The 21,431-nt window shown below is 36.6% G+C and overlaps 1 protein-coding gene across 3 annotated transcripts in view; it reads right to left on the minus strand.

Annotated features, from left to right (window-relative positions):
• The window catches only part of SLC26A7 (solute carrier family 26 member 7), a 137,481-nt gene that overhangs the window by 17,212 nt on the left and 98,838 nt on the right, over positions 1-21,431 (minus strand). For all 3 annotated transcript variants that reach the window (XM_049854504.1, XM_049854505.1, XM_049854506.1), the window contains 6 exons: positions 19,507-19,584; positions 18,334-18,429; positions 12,974-13,080; positions 11,646-11,712; positions 5,773-5,910; positions 1,551-1,599 (listed from right to left, as the gene is read on the minus strand). In XM_049854504.1, the coding sequence (XP_049710461.1) occupies positions 1,551-1,599; positions 5,773-5,910; positions 11,646-11,712; positions 12,974-13,080; positions 18,334-18,429; positions 19,507-19,584 (535 nt within the window). The remainder of the gene's footprint in view (positions 1-1,550; positions 1,600-5,772; positions 5,911-11,645; positions 11,713-12,973; positions 13,081-18,333; positions 18,430-19,506; positions 19,585-21,431) is intronic.

Consider the following 21,431-nt stretch of genomic DNA (forward strand, 5'->3'; position numbering starts at 1 on the left):
CAGAACTAGGTAACTAAGACAAAGTGTACAGTATTCATTACCTATTTCGGGGTTAAGGAGAAGAATGCCCTTTGAAAACTGTGAACTGCTATACAAATATTTATTATAATTTTCATTAATTGGCTAAGTGTTCATTAGGCAAAGAAGGATAAAGCAATAGAAATTGAAAATCTATTCCTTGCCTTAAGAATCTAGTTAGAAAAAATATATACACAAATAAAACAACTCTATAAACGTACAAGGCAATATGTGATCAAGTGAAGCATGTGGTAATCTCCCTGTTTTACTATTACCATGATTTCCATTTTACAGCTGAAGATACTGAATTCCAGGCTGTACTTGACTGTATATTACTCTGTATGGGCTGACTGACTTCTTGTTTGCATAATTTTCTACCCAACAAGATTGCAAGGAGTGTGTTTCTTCAATTTTCTTACTTCTCTATTAAGATTCAAAGAAAGTGTAAGACTTGGATGGCAGAAAATGGAAAATGTTCTAGTCAGGAGAATCCTAGTCAGGCCCAGAGCCAGGGAAGATTAAATTCAACGTTAGTCTGAGTCGACTCAACGGTAACCGTTACTAGTACATCCACGGGCGTGGCAGTTAAAATTCCAACACGTATTTTGGGGGAACAAATTCAATCCATAACAGATCTGTAGTAATATTCTTTTTTTGTTGTTGTTGTTCCTGATATTTATTACTTGTGCCTTATCTCTTCTTCCCTATCAGTCTTATCTGGTCATTAATGACTTTATTATTTTCTTCAAAGAACCAGATTTGTGCTTTCTTGATTCTCTTAATTATATTTTTTTTCCTATGTCATTAATTTCTACTTCTATCTTTATTATTTCCTCCCTTCTATTTTCATTATGTTCATTTTATGTTTTTAACCTCTTGGTATAAATGTAAAACCCTTAAGTCATTAATTTTTAGCCTTCTTTTCTGATGTATGCTATGTAGTTTAGTATATAAATTTCCCTTTTAACACTGCTTTAGCTATTTCTTGAAAGTTTTGAGATGCAGTATTTTCCTTATGATTTAGTTATTTTTTTTTCTAATTTTCAATATGATTTCTTTTTTGACCAGTGGGTAACTTGAAAAAGTATTTCTTAACTTCTAAACATATGAAAACTTTCAAGTTATCTTTTTCGCAAATTTCTTTCTTATACAATTTTCTACCTAATTGTATGGTGGTCAGAAACCTATTCTACATAACATTCCTTATTTGAGAAACTTGCATTATGGCCTAATGTATGGTCACTAAAGAGACAGCAAGAGTTCCACAGTCTCTCTCATCTGTCCACTTGAGAATACAACAATGGAATAGGATTGGGGAGGAAAAGGGGAAAAAAGATAGAGGAGGTGGAGATGAGAGGAGGAGGAAGAAGAAAAGTAGAAAGGAGGAAGAGAAGGAGTAAGAGGAGAAGATGTAGGAAGAGAGGAGAAGGCAGTGGAGGAGGCAGGAGAGAGTAGATGAGGAAGAGATTCAATTTTCTGGTTATTTTCAAGTCAGAACACATAAAAAACTTTTTTTTTGATAGCTAACTCACCATTGCAGTTACCATTGGATAGAGAATTGAGAAGCATATTCTGTTCACACTGAAATGAAAACAAATGTTAAAAAAAAGAATAATGTTATAAAAATTCATTTTTGTTCCTGAAAAAAGCACATCATTCTTTTATTCATAAAGAATAACAAAAAGATGGTCTCCAAAACTATTTCTCATTAGCTTTTTTGAGAACGATAAATACAAAAAACTTTAAAATAATAAAATCAAAATCAGTTCTAAGTATCAGCTGAGTAGGTAATTTATGTTGTCAAGTCCATCTGGAATATTTTCTACAAGATTAGGTTTGCTTTTATTTTTTATCAGAAATTTAACATTTACATGTGTTTTTCATGTAGGCTATCCAATCAGAAGTCAACTTCATTTTCATTAACAAAAAGTAAGACAGCATTTTGTGAGGGAAAGCCGCTGATTACATATATACAAAAGTTAACTGCTCATTTGTAGATGTATGAAAATATGCCTGAGAAACAGTCTTGAATTATAGAAATGCTGGAGAATATAATGACTCTGTTTCTAATAGTTAAACTTGCTTGAAAATTGCCAATAATTGATACATCTAATGAGATAACTTGCTATCTACTTTTCAAATAAGTATTATTCAAATAAGTATTATTGATGATGACAATGATGATGATTGATAGTTCTATAATAATATATGTCAAAGACTTTGATCATTGAATTCTCAGAACCATCCTATGATGTTTCTCATCCAATTTTTCATATGCAGGAGCTAAAACTGGGAAAGGTTAAAGTAATTGAACAAAGTCACAAAGCTGGTAAGAGCCTAGGTTAAAATGAAAGTTTATGTTTTTCTAATTCCAAAAGCTTCATGTTCCTAACCACTACTGCTTTCCCCATGAAATCAACCTTTCATGAAAAATAAAGTTTGGGCTGTACATAGTGACTTCCTTTGAAAGAGTACAGTATGGAAAGGAGGAGAAAAGAATAACTTCATGGTAGAGAAACCTGACAAACACTATCTCATCCAAGTGATCAAGGTCAGTATCAACAGTAATAAATCAACTTGATATTCCCTTGATATGATATGATTTGATGAAAAGGACACTTTACGCTTGTGGCCTCCCTCCCCAAAACCCCCCAAAAGCCCAGTCTAACCATGAGAAAGACTTCATATACATTCCAGTAAAGAAGCATTCTACGAAATACCTGATCACTACCATTCAGACTCGACAAGAAATGTCTAGAAACTGTCTGAGAAACTGTCATAGCAAAAGGAGCCTAAGGAGATGTGATGACTAAATGTGGAGTGGTATTCTAAATGGAATCTGAGAACAGGAAAAAGACAGTAGGTAAAAACTTAAAAAATCTCAATAAAGTATGGATTTTAGTACATGATCATATATCAACACTGGTACAATTATTATTAAAAAAAAAAAAAGTACCATTTTAATGTAAGACATTAATGATAGGGGAACCTGAATGTGGTAAAGGGTATATGAAAACTCTCTATACTACCTTCTCAATTTTTCTATAAATCTAAAAATGTTCTAAAAATAATTTCTACTTAAAAAAAAAAAAGCCCTGTCTGAGCAAAAGTAAATTTTGGATAAACAACAGATTAAAATTTCTCTTGAAAAGCAAAGCCAAAAATAGTGGTTAATATTATTATGTGTATCCTATACAATACTGCACATGAATTCATCAAACACTAGCACCACTGAGGTCCTCGCTAAGCTTCTGCACCCAGGAAGATAATTAATGATGATATTCAGGAAGGGCCATGGTATAACAAAACAAGGGATCCATTTTCAGTGTTTGTTTTGAATAGATTATGATTCTTCCTGCCCTAGGGTGTTCCGAATGGCCCTTCCATCGCCTCTGTCTGTTGAAAACACAGCTCCCAGAGAAGGGAAGACAGAGGCACTGGAGCCAGACAACTGAAAACCACTGTGCTAAGCGTGACACAAGGAGGCAAAACTGCACTAGAGATCAACTGATGCAGCCTTATTAATTTAAAATGAACTTTGAATGAGTACATAATCCTTGAAAAAAGAAGTAAATATCCTACACAGAGACAGTATGTCAGGGATAATAGAGGATACCCAAAAGAATACCCATCTACACCAGACCACCCATCTAACCATTCTAAGGTTGATCCTCAGTTCCTCAGAGAGCATGACTTTGAGATTGCTATCTCAACCCTTGGTAAATTCTTTAAAAATTCACAATAAGTAAATAGATACAATATTTGCATCGTTCTGATTATGGCGGGGCTCTCTCAACAAAGCCTTTCTCACCACCATAAACTTCTGAGTTTAAAGAATTCCTTTGGGTGTCATTACCTGCAGTGACTTGAATCCAAGGGACTCTATTTGATTACTAGACTCAAATTTCTGAAGTGGTAAGAAGGTAAAATCATATATGTGGTACTCCCACAAAGGGGCTATGTTAATGAGGTTTGTTTTTTAGCAGACATGCTACAGGATAATCACATGCCAACTTTTCATTTCTGAAAGCAAATTGGAGCAAACTTAGTGTTGCAGGATAATATTCTATAGAAAATGCTATTGGCTGATCAGTCAATAAATAATCAGTTATAAGAATTTTCACTTCTATCAGGCACTCCATAAATTCAAACTCTGGAAAAAATAAAACCAAAAACTTCTTTTGGGTTAGGTTATTTGGAGCTCAGGACAAATTTTCCCACTAAGCTAATGTCATAATACAGCTAGCTGAACACTGCCATGAGATGTAACATGGCTTTGTAAAAGAAGTAGACGTAGAAATACATTTTCCCCTTCAGCATGAAAGCAAGTTCTCTTCAGCTGTAAACCGCTGGTGATGGTTCCTAACATCCTGATGAAAGTAAAATCCTGGAGAGCACAGTGAGGGTAAGCACAGGTCTGGTGTTACACAGGCAGGACCGGCTTTGCAGGCATGTGACCTGCACAGTTCACAGTGCCCCATGCTTAAAAGGGTCTCACGTTTGGTTTAATGTTCTGCTGCCACCGTCTGGAGATTCTTGATTTTTTTTTTTTTTTTTTTACAGGAGATTCCACACTTTGATTTTATACTGGGCCCCATAAATTCCATGTCCAATTCCATGTGAGCCTCTATGGTATGGATCAGGGTGAGGCCCAGGGGCATAAGCATGAAGTAGTGAGGGACACGAATGTGGTGCACGACAGCTCCTGAGGCACCAGAGATGGGAGGGCCAAGAGCTCCCATTTCCCTGAGTCACTGGGAGACATTATATGTTCAAGGATACAAGAGAAAGAAGAAATCTCAGTGATCTGGAATAGTCAAGGTGAGCTTCATGGAAAGGATAAAGCTTGCACTCAACCGTAATAATATTACTAAACCTGTTGCTGATTCTGACTCATAGGTGACCCTACAGGACAGAGTAGAAACTGCCCTGTAGGATTTCCAAGGAGTAGCTGGTGGATTTGAATTACTGACCTTTTGGTTAACAGCCATAGCTCTTAACTACTGTACCCCCAGGGCTCCTAATAATAATATTAGCTAATATTTAATAGTATTGACTAAGTGCTAGGCATTATTCTAAGTGCTTTGCACGTATTAACTCATTTAATTATCTTGATTACACCTGAGGAACCTGAAGCACAAAAAACTCAATAACTCGACAAAGGACCCACAAGTAGCAAATGGCAAACCCAGCAGCTTAGCTCCAAAGTCAATGCTCTTAAATACCACACTACATTGCAGAGAGCTTAAGGATTCAAGTGATCACTGATGGCTCATTGATGTTAAATCATACTGATACGTATTTGATTCACTATTTCTGTTAACTGGAAAAAACATACAGAGATACAGAATGTTGGCATTTTATAATAATGTCATAATAATGGCAATTGCGTGTGCTTCTCTGAAGTCATTTATCATATACTATCTCCTTTATAATTCTCTATGTCCATTTTCTCTCTCTGTAAAATGTCCATTAAACTAAGTGCTATGTCTTACTCTTCTCAGAGTTACAGTATGTGGTACACATGTTCATTAGATATATGTTGGGTAAATGAATTTACAAACAAGACAATGATTATCTAAATGATAACTGCCAAGAACCCAATAAAAATATAATACAGTATTAGATTTTGCTGGGGTAAGAGGTCTCCAAACACTTATGATCAATCATATTTATGGTACACATTTTTCAGTATCATAAAATAGTAAGGTTACCTCTAGCATGGTTTTCTAATCCTGCAACAGCTGATCCTACCTTGCTAATATCATCAAGTGGTTGGTTGCTGGCACTTTCCTTTTGGAGTAAGTTCATTAGATCAGTGTGAAACTTCTTTGCATTCAGGAAAACAAGAGGGTTGTTTATTGAGAAAATTTTCATCTGCTGCAAGGTGTCCTTTTGGATGAGAAAAGGGATACATTCAGAGCTTGGAGTTAAAAAAAAAAGAGGACAATTATATCTAACATGTCTAAATCTAACAAGTCCAAATGCCACTTGATTGTGGCAGCAATCTCTTAGCTAAGATTTTCATTATTAAAATTTATTTAGAGAATTTAATCTACTATCATGCTTCTTCGGGAAAACAAGTACTTGCTCTTCACTAGGAAACATCCATAGTGGGTAAGAAACATCCATAGGCATGAGACAGGTCTGAAGCTTTTCAGAAAGTAGCCCCTGTCCCTACAGTATGGTTTCTGGGGAGCAGCAGCTTAGAATATTCACAGAGTACCAGGAAGACCTATCCTCCCAACCTACCAATTAAAAGGTAATTTACTTAAGCAACAGTACATTTAAAAGATGAAAATATGTCCTAAAGGGTCGACTGTCAGTCGTTTGCTTCACAGTGACATAGCTTTCCTTTAGCTTTCCAGGGACTGAGAGTCCTAACGGGGAGAACAATAAAGAGAGGTAGAATCAGGAATATAATTTTGCTTTGGGCAGGTCTAGGTTACACTGGATTGCCAGGAGGTAGAACAGTGATGCAGAAAGAGACAAGGAAGAGTTTCAGCACAAAGGTATCTACTTTTGCCATGTTGTCCCAGGTCTTCATGTGCAACTGAAGTCTACAACCTTTGGGACAGTTGTCTGACCTAGAAATTGAGATGACAGTAAACTCCAAGAAATGATGACGCCTCACCAACTAAATAAAGCAATAGTCCCCAAGCTTTAGCGCTCACATTAAAGAGAAGAAACAGAAAAGAACAATGCAAGTAGGTAGAGGAAAGAAAGGCAAGAGAGAGAAAATGTTAGATATGTGAATTTGGACAATTCATTTAACCTGTTTCCTTGTCTTTAAAAAAAGGTAGATGTTTAAACCAGAAAATATCAAAAAGTTTTCATTCTACAAAACTTGTCTTTAAAAAAAGGTAGATGTTTAAACCAGAAAATATCAAAAAGTTTTCATTCTACAAAACTTACTGAACTCTAGAAGGTAAGGGGATTTGCTAAAAATAAACAACTCAAGGAAGAAAAAAAAAAAAACTTTAAGTTGCCAACCTGACTTTTAATCAAGAGTAAACCTCCTACAAACCAAAAATTAAACATAAACCCTTGGGCCTGTCATTATCACAAAACTCAAGTCTTATATTGCCCCAATAATCACACCATATGACTATGCCAACATGTTGTTTTAAGACAATAAGGAAAACATATGTTTGTTAAAGAATTGGTGTTGTTGTTACTGTTAAGTGCTGTCAAGTAGGTTCCAACTCATAACAACCTTATGTGCAACAGAAAAAAATATCTTCACAACCGTTGCTATGCTTCAGCCCAATGTTGCAGCAACTGTGTCAATCAATCTCACTGAGGGTCTTCCTCTTTTTCACTGACCGGCTGATTTACCAAGCATTATGTCCTTAACCAGGGACTGGTCCCTTCTGATAACATGTTCAGTCTCACTATCCTTGCTTCCTGGGAGTATTCTGGCTATACTTCTCTCAAGACAGATTTGTTCATTCACCACTCTGGCAGTCCATGTGTATTCGATATTCTTCACCAACACCATAATTCAAAGACATCAATTCCTCTTCAGTCTTCCTTATTCATTGTCAAGCTTTTGGATGAGGAGACTGAAAATACCACAGCTTGGGTCAGGCACACTTTAGTCCTTAAAGTGGCGCCTTTGCTTTTTAACATTTTAAAGAGGTCTTTTGCAGCAGATTTGCCCAATACAGCGTGTCCTTTGATTTCTTAACTGCTGCTTCCATGGGTGTTGATTGTGGATACAAGTAAAATGAAATGAAATCCTTGACAACTTCAATATTTTCTCCATTTATCATAATGTTGCTTCTTGGTCAAGTTGTGAGGATTTTTGTTTTCTTTACGTCAAAGTGTAATCCTTACTGAAGGCTGTAGTCTTTGATCTTCATCAGAAATTGCTTCAAGTCGTCTTTACTTTCAGCAAGCAAGGTTGTGTTATCTGCATAACGCAAGTTGTTAATGAGTCTTCCTCTAATTCTGATGCCACATTCATCCTCATACAGTCCAGGTTCTCCAATTATTTACTCAGCATACAGGTTGAATAAGTATGGTGAAAGAATACAACACCGACTCACACCTTTCTTGACTTTAAACCACACAGTACTCCCTTGTTATGTTGGAACGACTGTCTCGGTTTATGTGCAGGCTCCACATGAGCACAATTAAGTGTTCTGGAATTCCTATTCTTCACAACGTTATCCATAATGTGTTATGATCCACACAGTCAACACCTCTACATTGTCAATAAAACATAGGTAAGTATCTTTCTTGTATTCTCTGCTTTCAGCCAAGATTCATCTGACATCAGCAATGATATCCCTCATTCCACACCCTCTTCTGAATCCAGCTTGAATTTCTGGCAATTACCTGTCAATGTACTGCTGTTTTTGAATTATCTTCACCAAAATTTTACTTACATGTGATACGAATGAAATTGTTCAATAATTTCTGCATTCTGTTGGATCACCTTTCTTTGGAATGGGCACAAATGTGAATCTCATCCTGTCAGTTGGCCAGGTAGCTGTCTTCCAAATTTCTTGGCATAGATCAGTGAGCACTTACAGCACTGCATCCATTTTTTGAAACATCTCAATTGGTATTCAGTCAATTCCTGGAGCCTTGCTTTTTCACAATATCTTTAGTGCAGCTTGAGTTTCTTCTTTTTGTACCATTGGTTCCTGATCATATGCTACCTCCTGAAATGTCTGAACATCATCCAATTATTTTTGGTACGGCAACTTTGTTGCGTATTCCTTTCATCTGCTTTTGATACTTCCTGTGTCGTTCAATATTTTGACGTTAGAATCCTTCAGCATTACAACTCGAGGCTTGGATTTTTTTCTTCAGTTCATTAAGCTTGAGAAATGCTGATCGTGTCTTCCCTTTTGGTTTTCTAACACCAGGTCTTTGCACGTTTCATTACAATACTTGTCTTCTCAAGCTGACCTTTGAAATCTCCTGTTCAGCTCTTTTACATCATTATTTCTTCCATTCATTTTAGGTACTCTACATTTAAGGGCAAGGTTCAGAGTCTCCTCTGACATTCATTTTAGTCTTTTCTTTCTTAATGACCTTTTGCTTTTTTCATGTATGATGTCCTTGATGTCATCTCACAACTTGTCTGGTCTTCAGGCATTAGCGTTCAATGCATCAAATCTATTGTGGAGATGGTCTCTAAATTCAGGTGTGACATACTCAAGGTCATATTTTGGCTCTCATGGACTTGTTTTAATTTTCTTCAGCTTCAGCTTGAACTTGCAAATGAACAGTTGTTGGCCTATTCCACTTTTAGCCCCTGGCCTTGTTCTGACTGATGATATTGAGCTTCTCCATCATCTCTTTTCCCAGATATAGTCAATTTGATTCCAGTGTATTCCATCTGAAGAGGTTCACATTTATAGTTGCTGTTTATGTTGTGGAAAAATGGTATTTGCAATGAATATGTCTGTTATTGGTTGAATTGTGTCCCAGAAAAATGTATATCAACTTGGCTAGGCCATGCATTGTGTGGTTGCCCACCGTTTTGTGATCTGATGTGATTACCCTATGTGTTGTGATTTCTAACCTCTATGATGTTAATGACATCATCAACTCGATGACACTGGCTTGGCTTATGATGTTAATGAGGCAGAATTAGAGGCAGTTATGTTAATGAGGCAAGACTCAATCTACAGGATTATGCTGTATCTTGAGTCAATCTCTTTTGAGATATATAAGAGAGAAGGGAGCAGAGAGGAGCAGAGTGAGTCCTTTGGACCTGGGGTTCCTGTGCTGAGAAGCTCCTAGGCCAGGGGAAGACTGGTAACAAAGACCTTCCCCCAGAAGAGAGAGAAAGAGAAGGAAAGCTTTCCCCTGTACCTGGCACTCTGAATTTGGACTTCTAGCCTCCAAGACTTCGTGAGAATAAATTTGTTTGTTAAAGCCATCCACTTGTGGTATTTCTGTTAGTCTTACCAAATTCTATCATGCAATCTCCAGTGTCATTAAAGGATACAGATATAAATAGTTTCAGAAAAGAAATTCTCAATGGGGTTGAATTCACTGAGTGTGAAGAGATTTCCCAAACCAGGAAAGGATATTTCATGTGAAGAAGTGGTGGAAGAGTGCATGAATGGAGGGAAGAAGTAACAGAACATGACCATACTTTGTTTTCTTTAAGTTAGTTCCACCTACAAGCTCATGTTCAAATCTTGTTCTATCTTAGGGTGTGCTTCCCTCTTATTTCTGATACAAAACCATTAAATGGCGAGGTGTAGTAGTCTAGTAAAATCAAGATTTTCATGAGACACACTTATTTTTTATTCAGGCAAGTGAGTAGAATGTAACCAATCAAAGTTTGGAGATATAGAGAAATTTTCAGCATTTTCAACTTCCTACAAAATCCCTCATTCACTTCCTCACAGGTTTAGCTCAAGGTGAAGGTAAGGATTAGATAGAATTCATGAACTAGTGATGTTTAAGCTTTAGGACAGTTGAACCCAAAGTCCAATTCCACATAAAAGCTAAGAATGTCAAGGCTAACGCACATAGCTCTACCTGTGATGTGGATACACAGAGGACTTGGGGGCCCAGAATATCAGTCTGGGACTTTGCATGAGCACTAAATTCCATGGAGAATTTAAGGAAAGAAAAGAAAGGTATAGGAAAGGAAAGAAAGATATCATTGGTGGAAACTTCAGCTAGGAGCTCTGAGCTCAAATAGCTCTCTAGGAAGCAAACCTTTCCATACTTATTAAAAACCAGATAATTCTTTTCCATAAGCCCTGAATATCACAGGACTCCTAATGCTACTTCCTACTTCTAGTCTACTTGGAAATACCTTGATATTTATTCATCATTCTAGTGGAGGTCAGTTCTTTCTGTTCTGAGGAGAACAATGAGATACTGAAACAAGTGAATGTGAAAAACAAAGAAAAAAAGGTTAACCAAACATTTACGAAGCAGGTTCAAAGTGAGGCCAATTTTTAGAAATTGGGAAAAAATTCAAATCAACATTTTTTTTTCCCCCCTCACTTCAAACTGTTTTGGTTATCTCTTGGAACAAGAAACTAAACTCAAACATAATCAATTGCCCTGCCTAGGCATAGGCATGATGAGATAATTTATGTAAGTTGTTTCCTTAAAAAGGTATCCACTTGCAAGAAACTGTTCCTATTGGCATTCCATAAACATGGACTTAATGACCCTCTGCTAATACAGTCTTGTTGACTGAGGTTAAAAAAATAAATAAAAGCAATATCACAAACCTGCTTTGTTTTATCCCCTTCCCTATTCCCTATCTTCCTCCATCATATAATTCAGACAGATAGTTTAGTTTACCTGTTTCATGCAACTCAGTAATAGAAAGGACGTTTCCAAATGTCCAGTCCTGTCTGGGCCATGCTCCTACTGTGAACTGTAGTTCTATGAACAATGATACCATCTTGTCTGAATGCTAATATGACATATTTTTTTTTCTTGATTTTTTATTTCTTGCATGTTGATCACCATATGTGTGGTATCTCATATATACCCTTAAAAGTTCACACCTCATTAGAAACAGAATTATCCTGCCTTTAAGTGTCATAATTTGCCTTCTTATGATAACTTAAAACTATCCGACTCATAAAAATATCAATAATTGTACAAAAGAAAAAGGAAGCTAAGCTTACACCATCCATTTCTGTCTTCACTTTAAACTCCATTTCTTTCATATTTTTCATGCTCACAGTCTTTGCTCTACAATTGAGGAAAATAAAGTAAGTCACTTCCTAAGTACTATATAACAAGGAAGACACCAAAAGGATGTCATTTTACCTTAACAATTATATCGTGTCTGAAATGCTTTAGATCCTGTAATCCGTTTGTTCATAAAGCACTGGTAAATCTATAGATGCTCAGGGATAGAGTGAAACAAAGGAGGCATCTAAGCAGAGATTAACAAATGTAATTTACCTCATTGAGTTCCCAGGATCCCGTATCTCCAGCAACAAACAGTAGATTAGTAAAGAAGACTTGTAAGAGAGAAGAAGCCTAGAAAGTATACATGTTTAACAAACTGTTTTTTTAGGGAAAAGGAAATAAAGGTGGAATCAGAGCTATTACATTAAAACTAGAAACTAATAATGATGAATCTATATAGATTATCTAAAGATAGAGCCTATACAGATAAAACTTAAAAATTTTAAGAATATATTATTTCACAAAGAATCCCAAGGGAAGGATGAGACGCGAGTACAGCACTGTCAGATGATGAGCACTGGGAACAAAGGGAGAAAATTGGTCAAAACAGAGAAACAGTTTCAGGTGCTTAGTAAAGAGATGAAAGAGAAAATGCGCTCCTCGAAACATTACCTAGAAATATTTTTATTAAGGATTAATCTGGTTCCTGAAAAATAAAACTTGCTTAGATTATTTAATTTTCCAAATAATTCTATTACTATATGGTTTGTGTATCACTGACATTGATTACTGCATTCCTTCACTTAAGGCAAAAATGTAGAGCCATGGGATATAGTATATGGCCATTGAGCTAATGTATTTACTTTAATTGTTGTTGTCAGGTGCCATCGAGTCGATTCTGACTCCTAGGAACCTCATGTGACAGAGCAGAACTGTCCCCTAGGGTTTTCTAAGCTGTAATTTTTATGAGAGCAGATTGCCAGGTGTTTCTCCTGAGGAGCCGCTGGATGGATTCAAACCACCAACTTCAGGTTAGCAGCCAAGCACTAAACTGTTGTGCAACCAAGGCAAACAGGGTATATATTCAATTTAATAGTAATGACAAGATATTTCTCTTCAAAGAACAACATAGCTATGTATCATATGTAGATAGAACGTTTTCTTACCTATTCATCTCTAATGGTCTAATACTAAGTAAAACATGACATTGTAGTACTCATGTTTCACTTGTACTTTAATCACAAGAATTAAAAGTAACTAACAACATCATATACTCTGCTGCTCCGTCAGAATAAACAGCATTTAAATAAGATCTTACCTTGGGAAGCGTCCAATCACTATAGCTATGGTACAGACAACACCAAACAGCAATCCTACATTGGCAGCAAAACATATTGTAAATATATATGTACTGACCCATATGCCCTGAAAGAGAAGCAGAAAATACATACAGGTCCTTTGGTATTCCAATCTTTCTCATGACTGCTAAATTCCTTATAATCTTATTTACAATATTCCTTTCACCAAACCTATCAGCAAGAATGTATGTATCATTTAAGAAGTGGCAAACAGAACCCAGGAATATAGAATCAAATCCTGGCTCCCGACTCTCAGTGGCACAGGCGGGGAAAAGTTTCATCTTTTATTTCTAGACACTACCAACACCTTTAGTTCAATCATCAATAAAAACTATAAACAAAACAAAACAAAAAAGCTGATGGTCATGGTTCAAAAACCCCACTGCCGTCAAGTCGGTTCCAACGCATAGTGACCCTATAGGACAGAATAGAACTGCCCCATAGAGTTTCCAAGGACAGCCTGGCGGATTTAAACTGCCGACCTCTTGGTTAGCAGCTGTAGCACTTAACCACTATGCCACCAGGAAGGTTGCTAAATAAATAAATAAATAATGTAGTTTAAGCCTAACGTTAAAATAAACGGCTGAATCGATCAGTGTCAATGCCACTTTTTGACCAACCACTATAAAGGTTATTATAAATTTATTCACAAGGGGCCATCTGTGGTGAAAATGAAAAATCAGGGCCAGTTTAGTTTTCAGGAACATTTCAAAAGATTGTAAGAAACTCTATTTCTCTTTTAGTTGGACTTCCAAAGTTACTGTAGTTTTGTCCACCACCTGAAATTATAAATTGCAACAAGATATTTTATTATAGTTGGCAATTCAAAGCTTATTGCTGGTGAAAATTATCTTTAGAAGCAAAATAATTTCTGAAATCTAGAAGGTTATCTTTTCTAAACATGAAATCCTACATTTATCAAATAGCACACCAATGGAATTTTCAAATTCTCCTCCCCGCCCAAATTGCCAACATCACTCTGCTTATACAGACAATTCTAAATTGATTCCTTTCTGTCCCAATAGCTGAATTATCGCTTTAAAATATCTTCAACAACAAATGAAAGAGTTAGAAACTCCTCTATAATCTAATAATAGCATAGACTCTTGGGATGCTACAGTTTTCTTTTGTTGTTTTTGTTTTTTTCCAGGCAGGTTTGAAACCAATGTTTCTAAAGGGTATTTTTGACTTAAAATGCTTCTCTTTTGTCTGTATTATTTATCTGCACTGAGCTTGAGTGGTTTGTAATGATGGGGTATTTTGAAAAGCTGAGTCCTTGGAAGCAAATCAAGGGAGTTTTGTCTATAAAATTTCTCTTGATATAGATGAAACAAATATTATGGAGTAAAAGATAAAATATATTTTAAATGATTCTGACATTAAGATCCATCATGTACAAATATAATGTTAAGTAAGTATTTATTAGCCTATCATTTATAGTCTGTTGTCCTCTAGGACATTGAGACGTTTGCCTTTATTCAGTTGAGTAGACTGTCAAATCTTCTATTTGCACACAGGGCGGTTTCTTTTTCCCTCTAATGTAACACCTGCATGTGATCATATACAAAGTAACCTTAAGTTTTTTATCATTATCTCAACTTTCTGCAATTGCTCTGAGCTTTACTGGTCCCCCAGTGCTGACTGAATCTGTGTGAGTGTGGCAGGATAAGACCTCACACTGCTGCTAACCAAAAGGTTGGCAGTTCGGATCCACCTCTCCTTGGAAACTCTATGGGTCAGTTCTACTCTGTCCTGTAGGGTTGCTGTGAGTTGGAATTGACTCGATGGCAACAAGTTCAGTGTTAGTTTTGTTTAAAGCTTTAAGTCCAGTTCCTACTGGTGGGCCTCCATGATTCAATACAGCATAGGGAATGGTGAAGCCTGGTCCTAACCATCTAAAGAACTGCAGACCTGGAGGCCATGATTCACTAGAGCAACCAAAAATTTTGCTAACACCTGGTTCTATTTTTAAAGCATATTTACTTTCCCACACTGCCATCTATTGTAAGCCAGGCTCACCAAGTGCTTAGCTTTTTCCTAAGGATACATTTGTGGCTTCAAAAAAAAAGATATCCACTGGAAATTAATGACATTTATCAGTAAATAGTTCCACTGGTTAGAATAACTCCTGATACTATTCTGTACTAACTCCTGATAAAGATCCAAATGCTAGTGGTCACAGTTAACAGGAACTGGTTAGCTCTGGGGCCTGTGTTTTTATATTGTATTTTCCTATTTACTTCCTTACCTGTTTGCACTCACAGCTCCAACTACAAGCTAACCCCAAAGCTGGCCTCAAGTAGGTAACACAAGTCTTTGCTCCTTAGAGAAAATGCATCAGTGTAAAGCACAGTTCAGCAGTTACTGAGTCACCTCACCTCTTCCTGCCCCCCTTGTTACCCTAACAGTTTTGGTGACTGATTCATATTATTAAATTTCTGTCCATCTGAATTCTGTCCTTGCTGTTCAGGTACTCAAATCCAGTTCTGAGACTGTGAGTCAGGCTCAGAGTCCTATTTCCTCATTACTTCAAAAAGGATTTTGACCTACAAATCAAAGTAAAATTCTTTACTACAAAAAAATTAAAGAAATAAAAAAAAGTTTTAAATTTTTGTGGAATAACTACTTACATTTTTAAAAATTTTCAACCTCCAAATTATTTTGCACATACACACATCTTTGGTGACCTTCTTCATATTCTAGGCATGCTCTGTCCATTGATTAATCTATTCTATACCTACAAAAGTCTGTGCAGTGTTCTCACTCTCAACACTATGACAGGATCATATTCCAAAAATCCATGGCTTTCATTGTGTAGGCCCTTAGCTGCTAAGAGACACCTGTCCACGTCAGCAACACAAGGTCATTGTCAAGATAAACCCAGTGTCCCAGAGAATCATCATGCACCTGCTATATCCACACCACTGATCTCAAACTTTCTCTTTTTATACTCACAGTCTTTGCTCTAGAATTAAGGAAAATAGAAAATTAAATAATTTCCTCATCACTCTATAACAATAAAGAAACAAAAAGGATGTCTTTTTTTTTTTTTTTTTTACTGTACTTTAGATGAAGGTTTAGAGAACAAACTAGTTTCTCATGAAACAGTCAGTATACACATTGTTCTATGACATTGGTTAACAACCCCACCACATGTCAACACCCTCCCTTTTCAACCTTGGGTTCCCTTTACCAGCTTTCCTGTCTCCTCCTGGCTTCTAGTCTTTGCCCCTGAGCTGGTGTGCTCCTTTAGTCTCCTTTTCTTTTTATGGGCCTGTCTAGTCTTTGGCTGAAGGGTGAACCTCAGGAGTGACTTCATTACCGAGCTGAAAGGATGTAAAGGATGTCATTTTACCTTAATAATTAGACTGGGTCTGAAATAGTTTAGATCCTGTAATCCATTTTTTCATACAGCACTATACTATTTAACTTCTCCAAGTTGTTAACTGTCATCCATAAGACTACCAATCTGAGCTACTGAACCAGTTTTCAAACTGTCTACCAGATATTTTCAACATGTCCAAATGAAAACTCATTAATTTCACCCAAAAATCTTCTTCTCCTCCAATGTTCTCCTTCCTTCAATATTCAAGACACTACAGTCAGGACCGTGTCTTCCCAGACACTTCTAAATGGGTTTGAACAATCAATCTTTCGGCTAGTAGTTGAACGCTTTACCATTTGTACCACCCTTCCCAAGTTCTATGAATTATTAATCAAAAATCTCTCTTCTCCATTCCCTGCATCTCCATCTTCTCCATCCCCTCTTCTCCATTCACTGCAGACCACTTATCTAAATCGAAAGGCATATGTGGCCATTCTTAAATTTTCTGACCTTATCTTACTACCCCCACCTGCACACTATCTGTTCTACCCACGCTGAATTCCTTGTTTTTTCAGTCAAATATGTTCACACTCATCTCTGTGTCTTTGCATATGTAGTTCTTTTTCTTTCTTCCCCAGACAATGTCTTCATTCTTCAATTCTCAACTCAGAAATCACTCCCTACAAGAAGCCTTTCCTGACATCATATTCTTCCCCTTCCAATACGATAATGTGCCCTCTCCTATGTGACTAATGAATTCCTTAGAAATGACTTCATCATAGGGTTATCAAGTTGCTTGTTAGATAAGTTTTCATCTCTCTGTTTCCATGTGCTACTTTACACATATCACCTTAAAAAGCCATGATCCTCTCTCAGCCTGGTGAATTTTGGCTTTTTGTTAGCCTACCAAACAATGCTCTTTCATATTTTAGCCCTTTGTGGGAGACTTTCTTATTAATTCGGTCCAAATTAAACGCTCCTGTCTTCATTTTTTTCTTCGCCAGCACTAAGCTTATACTTTTAAGTCTAGGTCATATTGCATAATGCCTTGTATAATAAATTAGTGTTTCCATGTCTGCTCCAGGCACAAATGATTAGAGTCTGGAGAGGACCAGTCGTTCTTTATTCACCCTACACTCCCCATGGCACCCAGCATTGTGCTTTGGTGGGAGCTCAGTAACGCTGACCCTCAGGAAGAGTATTATGAATGTGGGCATCAGCATGAATAATCCCCCAAAGTCTCTCAGAGCAAAGGGTATGAAGGAGCGGGAATAAATAGGTCATTATATTGCAATGTAGTGAATGCCATAATAGAGGTAAAAAGAGGGAGGTACCCATGAAATACATGGCAGGGCCACTTCACCCATCTTGGAAGGGGGAAGAATTTTGAATGTTCTTGCGTGAATCTACTTTTCTAGAGTCAATGTGCTAAACAATTCTGGTAGTAGAAGCCACAGTTTATCATTACCCAGTATTATAATTTAAATCTGTTCCTGCAATATCCTATTAACTTTTGATGTAATCCATTTAAAAGACAATTATAAGGTATTTTGGTATTTAGAATAAATATGGTCACTATTTGAAGATTCCCCCTGTATTAATATAGCCTACTTCTTAGCAATTAATGCTAGTCTTTCACACATTATAAATGCTTATATGTCTGTTAGTGTGTACTTCCTTAATGAGCCTCACTTCCAAAATTTATTCATAATCCTAACATAAATTGAGCATCCCCAATCCACTCAAATAACTAGCATTCCTTTATACATTCTCAAATACAGAGCCATCAAGATCTGAAAAATTCCATTTGTTTCTTATAAACACATTTTACACTTCCATGCTTTTATTAAGAGTCTAAAAAATAATAACTGAGAGTGTGATGTAGGCAAGTATCAAATGACAAAATCCATTTTTGGCAAATGAAAGTAATAAAGCTTATTTGGGTAACATGTACTTAAAATAAAGGGGGAAATTTCAGGTCAAATTTCTACTTACCCAATCAATTTTATCCACTTTCCAATATTTTTTTAAATCCCGGACGTGCATCAGCATTCCCTTCAGTCCCACAACAATAATACTCGCAAGAACACACTACAAATGAAAGATCAGCTGATGAAGAAGCAAGATGAAGACTTTAATCCCAATTCAAAAGAACTAAGGTATTTTTTCTTGGTTTTTAAAGTACTTCCTAGAGAAAAGCAATCATCGTTTAGAAGACTGAAGCAATAATGAGATATTTCCTTTTGTTCAGAACTAATCTACTATTGTACTGGAGGAATATAACATCAATTCAAGAAAATTGCAGTGCAAATTTTATGCTATTCAAAAAAAGAAAAGAAAATTTGTGAATGATAAGCTTGAATGTTATAAGGCTGAATGTTCCTTTAACTTTATAATACTAGTTACTGTCTTTTATTTGAAATTTGTTGCAAAAAGTTGAGTGTTTTATAGCAAATATGCCCTTATAATTGCCCTGAGCATTAATTATGGGGTTTCACCTGCAAAGCTTTATAATGTCCAAAAATGAACTTGATTATTGGAAGATCCTCCAGTGGGAACAATTTATTCCCATTAAACAAATGTAGAATTAGAGACAGAAAGGACCAACATTGTCTCTGGCTTTTTTAAAGCCAATGTCTTACTTGTGTCACTTTGGCACCCAGGCCTATGAGCCACTGGTACTAGCGTTCTGCTCTAGCACTCATGTATATAGAATCATGGAATTTCAGAGTCAGGATGTAACCCTTTAGGTCAAAAATTTCCTCTAAAATATCTTCAACAAGTGACATTCTTAACTCTATTGAAAACCACCCAGTGATGAGAAACTCACCATTATCAAAAGGCAGCCCTTTCATTTAACCGTTCTGATAAATTTTTTCCAATGTCTACTTTTTATACCAGAGTGAGCCTAGTTACGCCCTCCAAATGAGTACAGAATAAATCCAATTCCACAAAGCTATTTTGATATGTCTAAGATTAGAAGACCACCATGATATCCTTCCATCCCACCCACATCAAATGTGGCATCTTTCCACCTCTTCCCATTCAACCATTGATTACATAACATGGTTTCCAGATTTAGGATGATTGGGATTGTTAGTCTTCTAAGAAATTGTTAATATACAATCATTCCTATTAAAAGTAAATGATGAAAAAGCATTACTGTACCATGGGCAGCCAATAAAGTAAAGGTCCTATTGCATAGATGACTATAAGGATGAAAACGCAAGATATTAGACAAGCCACCTGTAAAATAGAACACAGAGAAAAAAGAAAAGCCTTGAGCTTTTTTTATTATTTCAAAGTTATAGGGGGACAAAAGATAATTCTAGTTCATCTTGATTAGGAGAAACAAAATGTTGGCACATGATTGTTAAATTGCATAGGCTGTCATTATCTACATTTTGCAGCTGAGGGAAGCCAAACGTGACAGCTGACAAACTGGTGCAATCAAATTAAGTCAGTGATGAGAGAAAAGCAATTCCACGCAAAGAAATAGGACACCATCAACTTTTATCACACAGTCACAGGAATGGCTTTTTTGTTTAATAGTGAAAGTGACATTTCAATTAAAAGTTCTTTAGTCTATTGTTTCTTCCTCAAAACCTGAAATTCCTTCTTTTCATAGGGGGTTGCTTGAGTAATTGAAAAACGCAGCTTGGGATTCTTCTGTGCTGACGATAAAATTCCAGCGAAGAATTTACTCTCATCTTTAAAAGTTATTTCTCAGTATGGACTCTAGTTATGAAGTGTTCCTATGGGATTGCGGAAGCAGCCTCAGGCAGTGAAGCTGACGTAATTTTACTCAACCTAAGAAGTCATCAGTATCATATTCTAACCTACTCAGCCCACTGACAAAAGGCAATTCAGAATACCTGGCCCCCTTTTTTTTATAGGGGAAACCCTGGTGGCAGTGGTTAAGTGCTGGGCCTGCTAACCAAGAGGTTGGCAGTTCAAATCCACCAGGCGCTCCTTGGAAACTCTGTGGGCCAGTTCTACTCTGTCCTATAGGGTCGCTATGAGCCGGAATCGACTCAAAGGCAGTAGGTTTGTTTTTTTTTGGTTTGGGCTCCCATAGGGTTACTATGAGTCAAGAAATGACTTGATGGCAATGGGCTGGGTTTTTGGTTACAGCTATGCTCAACTTGATGGGAAATCCTACTTCACATAAGCAAATGTTCGTGACATAAAAATGTTTGGTCAAACCGTCATTCTAACAAGAGTAAAGAGGGCTGTCAAAAGCCCACAAAGATGCCGAGAACAACATTATGGAGATACGGAAGGAAATCAGGACTGATTGGAATGGGTAAAATTAAAAATAAACAAACAAGTAATCAAAACCAAATGCTAACAAAGACTTGGAGCAACTGGAAATTTCCAAGGCTACTGGTGGGAATGCAGTATGCTACAGCTTCTTTGACAACAGTTTGATAATTTCTTAAATTTCTACTAAAGTGAAATGAAAACAAAAGTCCAAATGAATACTTGTAGGTAAATATTTGTAGCAGCTTTACTCATAAACACCAAAGCTATACCTCAAATGTCCATCAGTTGGTGAGTGGATAAACAAATTGTGGGACATCCATACAACAGACTACTAATGGGAATATTCCATATCTTAATTGTGCTGGTGGATACATAACTGTCCATTTTTTAAAAATACATTGAACTGTACACCTACAAAGGATAAATTGTGCTGTGTCTAAATTATATCTCTGTAAATCTGACTTAAAAATAAAAAGGCATTGGGAAAGTGGAAGGGGTCTGTAACAATTGCTTACATACTTGCATACAGCCCGAGTCAGTCCTGCATCGGACTTGTCCTGAACCTGGTGTATGTGGGGGGCCTGGGCAGTAGAGTGGGAACAGCTGAAACTTTTCAAGTAAGAAAGCAGTCTTTCAAATGGACATAAGAACAAGTCTTCCTTGCTGGCAGAGGCTGAGGGAGTTCTATTCTCTCTTCCAATATACAACGGAACTCACTGCCAGCACTCTTCAGCATATGAAGGGGAAAATAATTCCTCCATGGGAAATCTGTCATTAGGGGACTAAATAAAAACAAAACACAAAAAAAACCAAACCTACTGCCATCG

This window comes from Elephas maximus, chromosome 15 (genome assembly GCF_024166365.1).
Source record: "Elephas maximus indicus isolate mEleMax1 chromosome 15, mEleMax1 primary haplotype, whole genome shotgun sequence".
NCBI lineage: Eukaryota > Metazoa > Chordata > Mammalia > Proboscidea > Elephantidae > Elephas > Elephas maximus.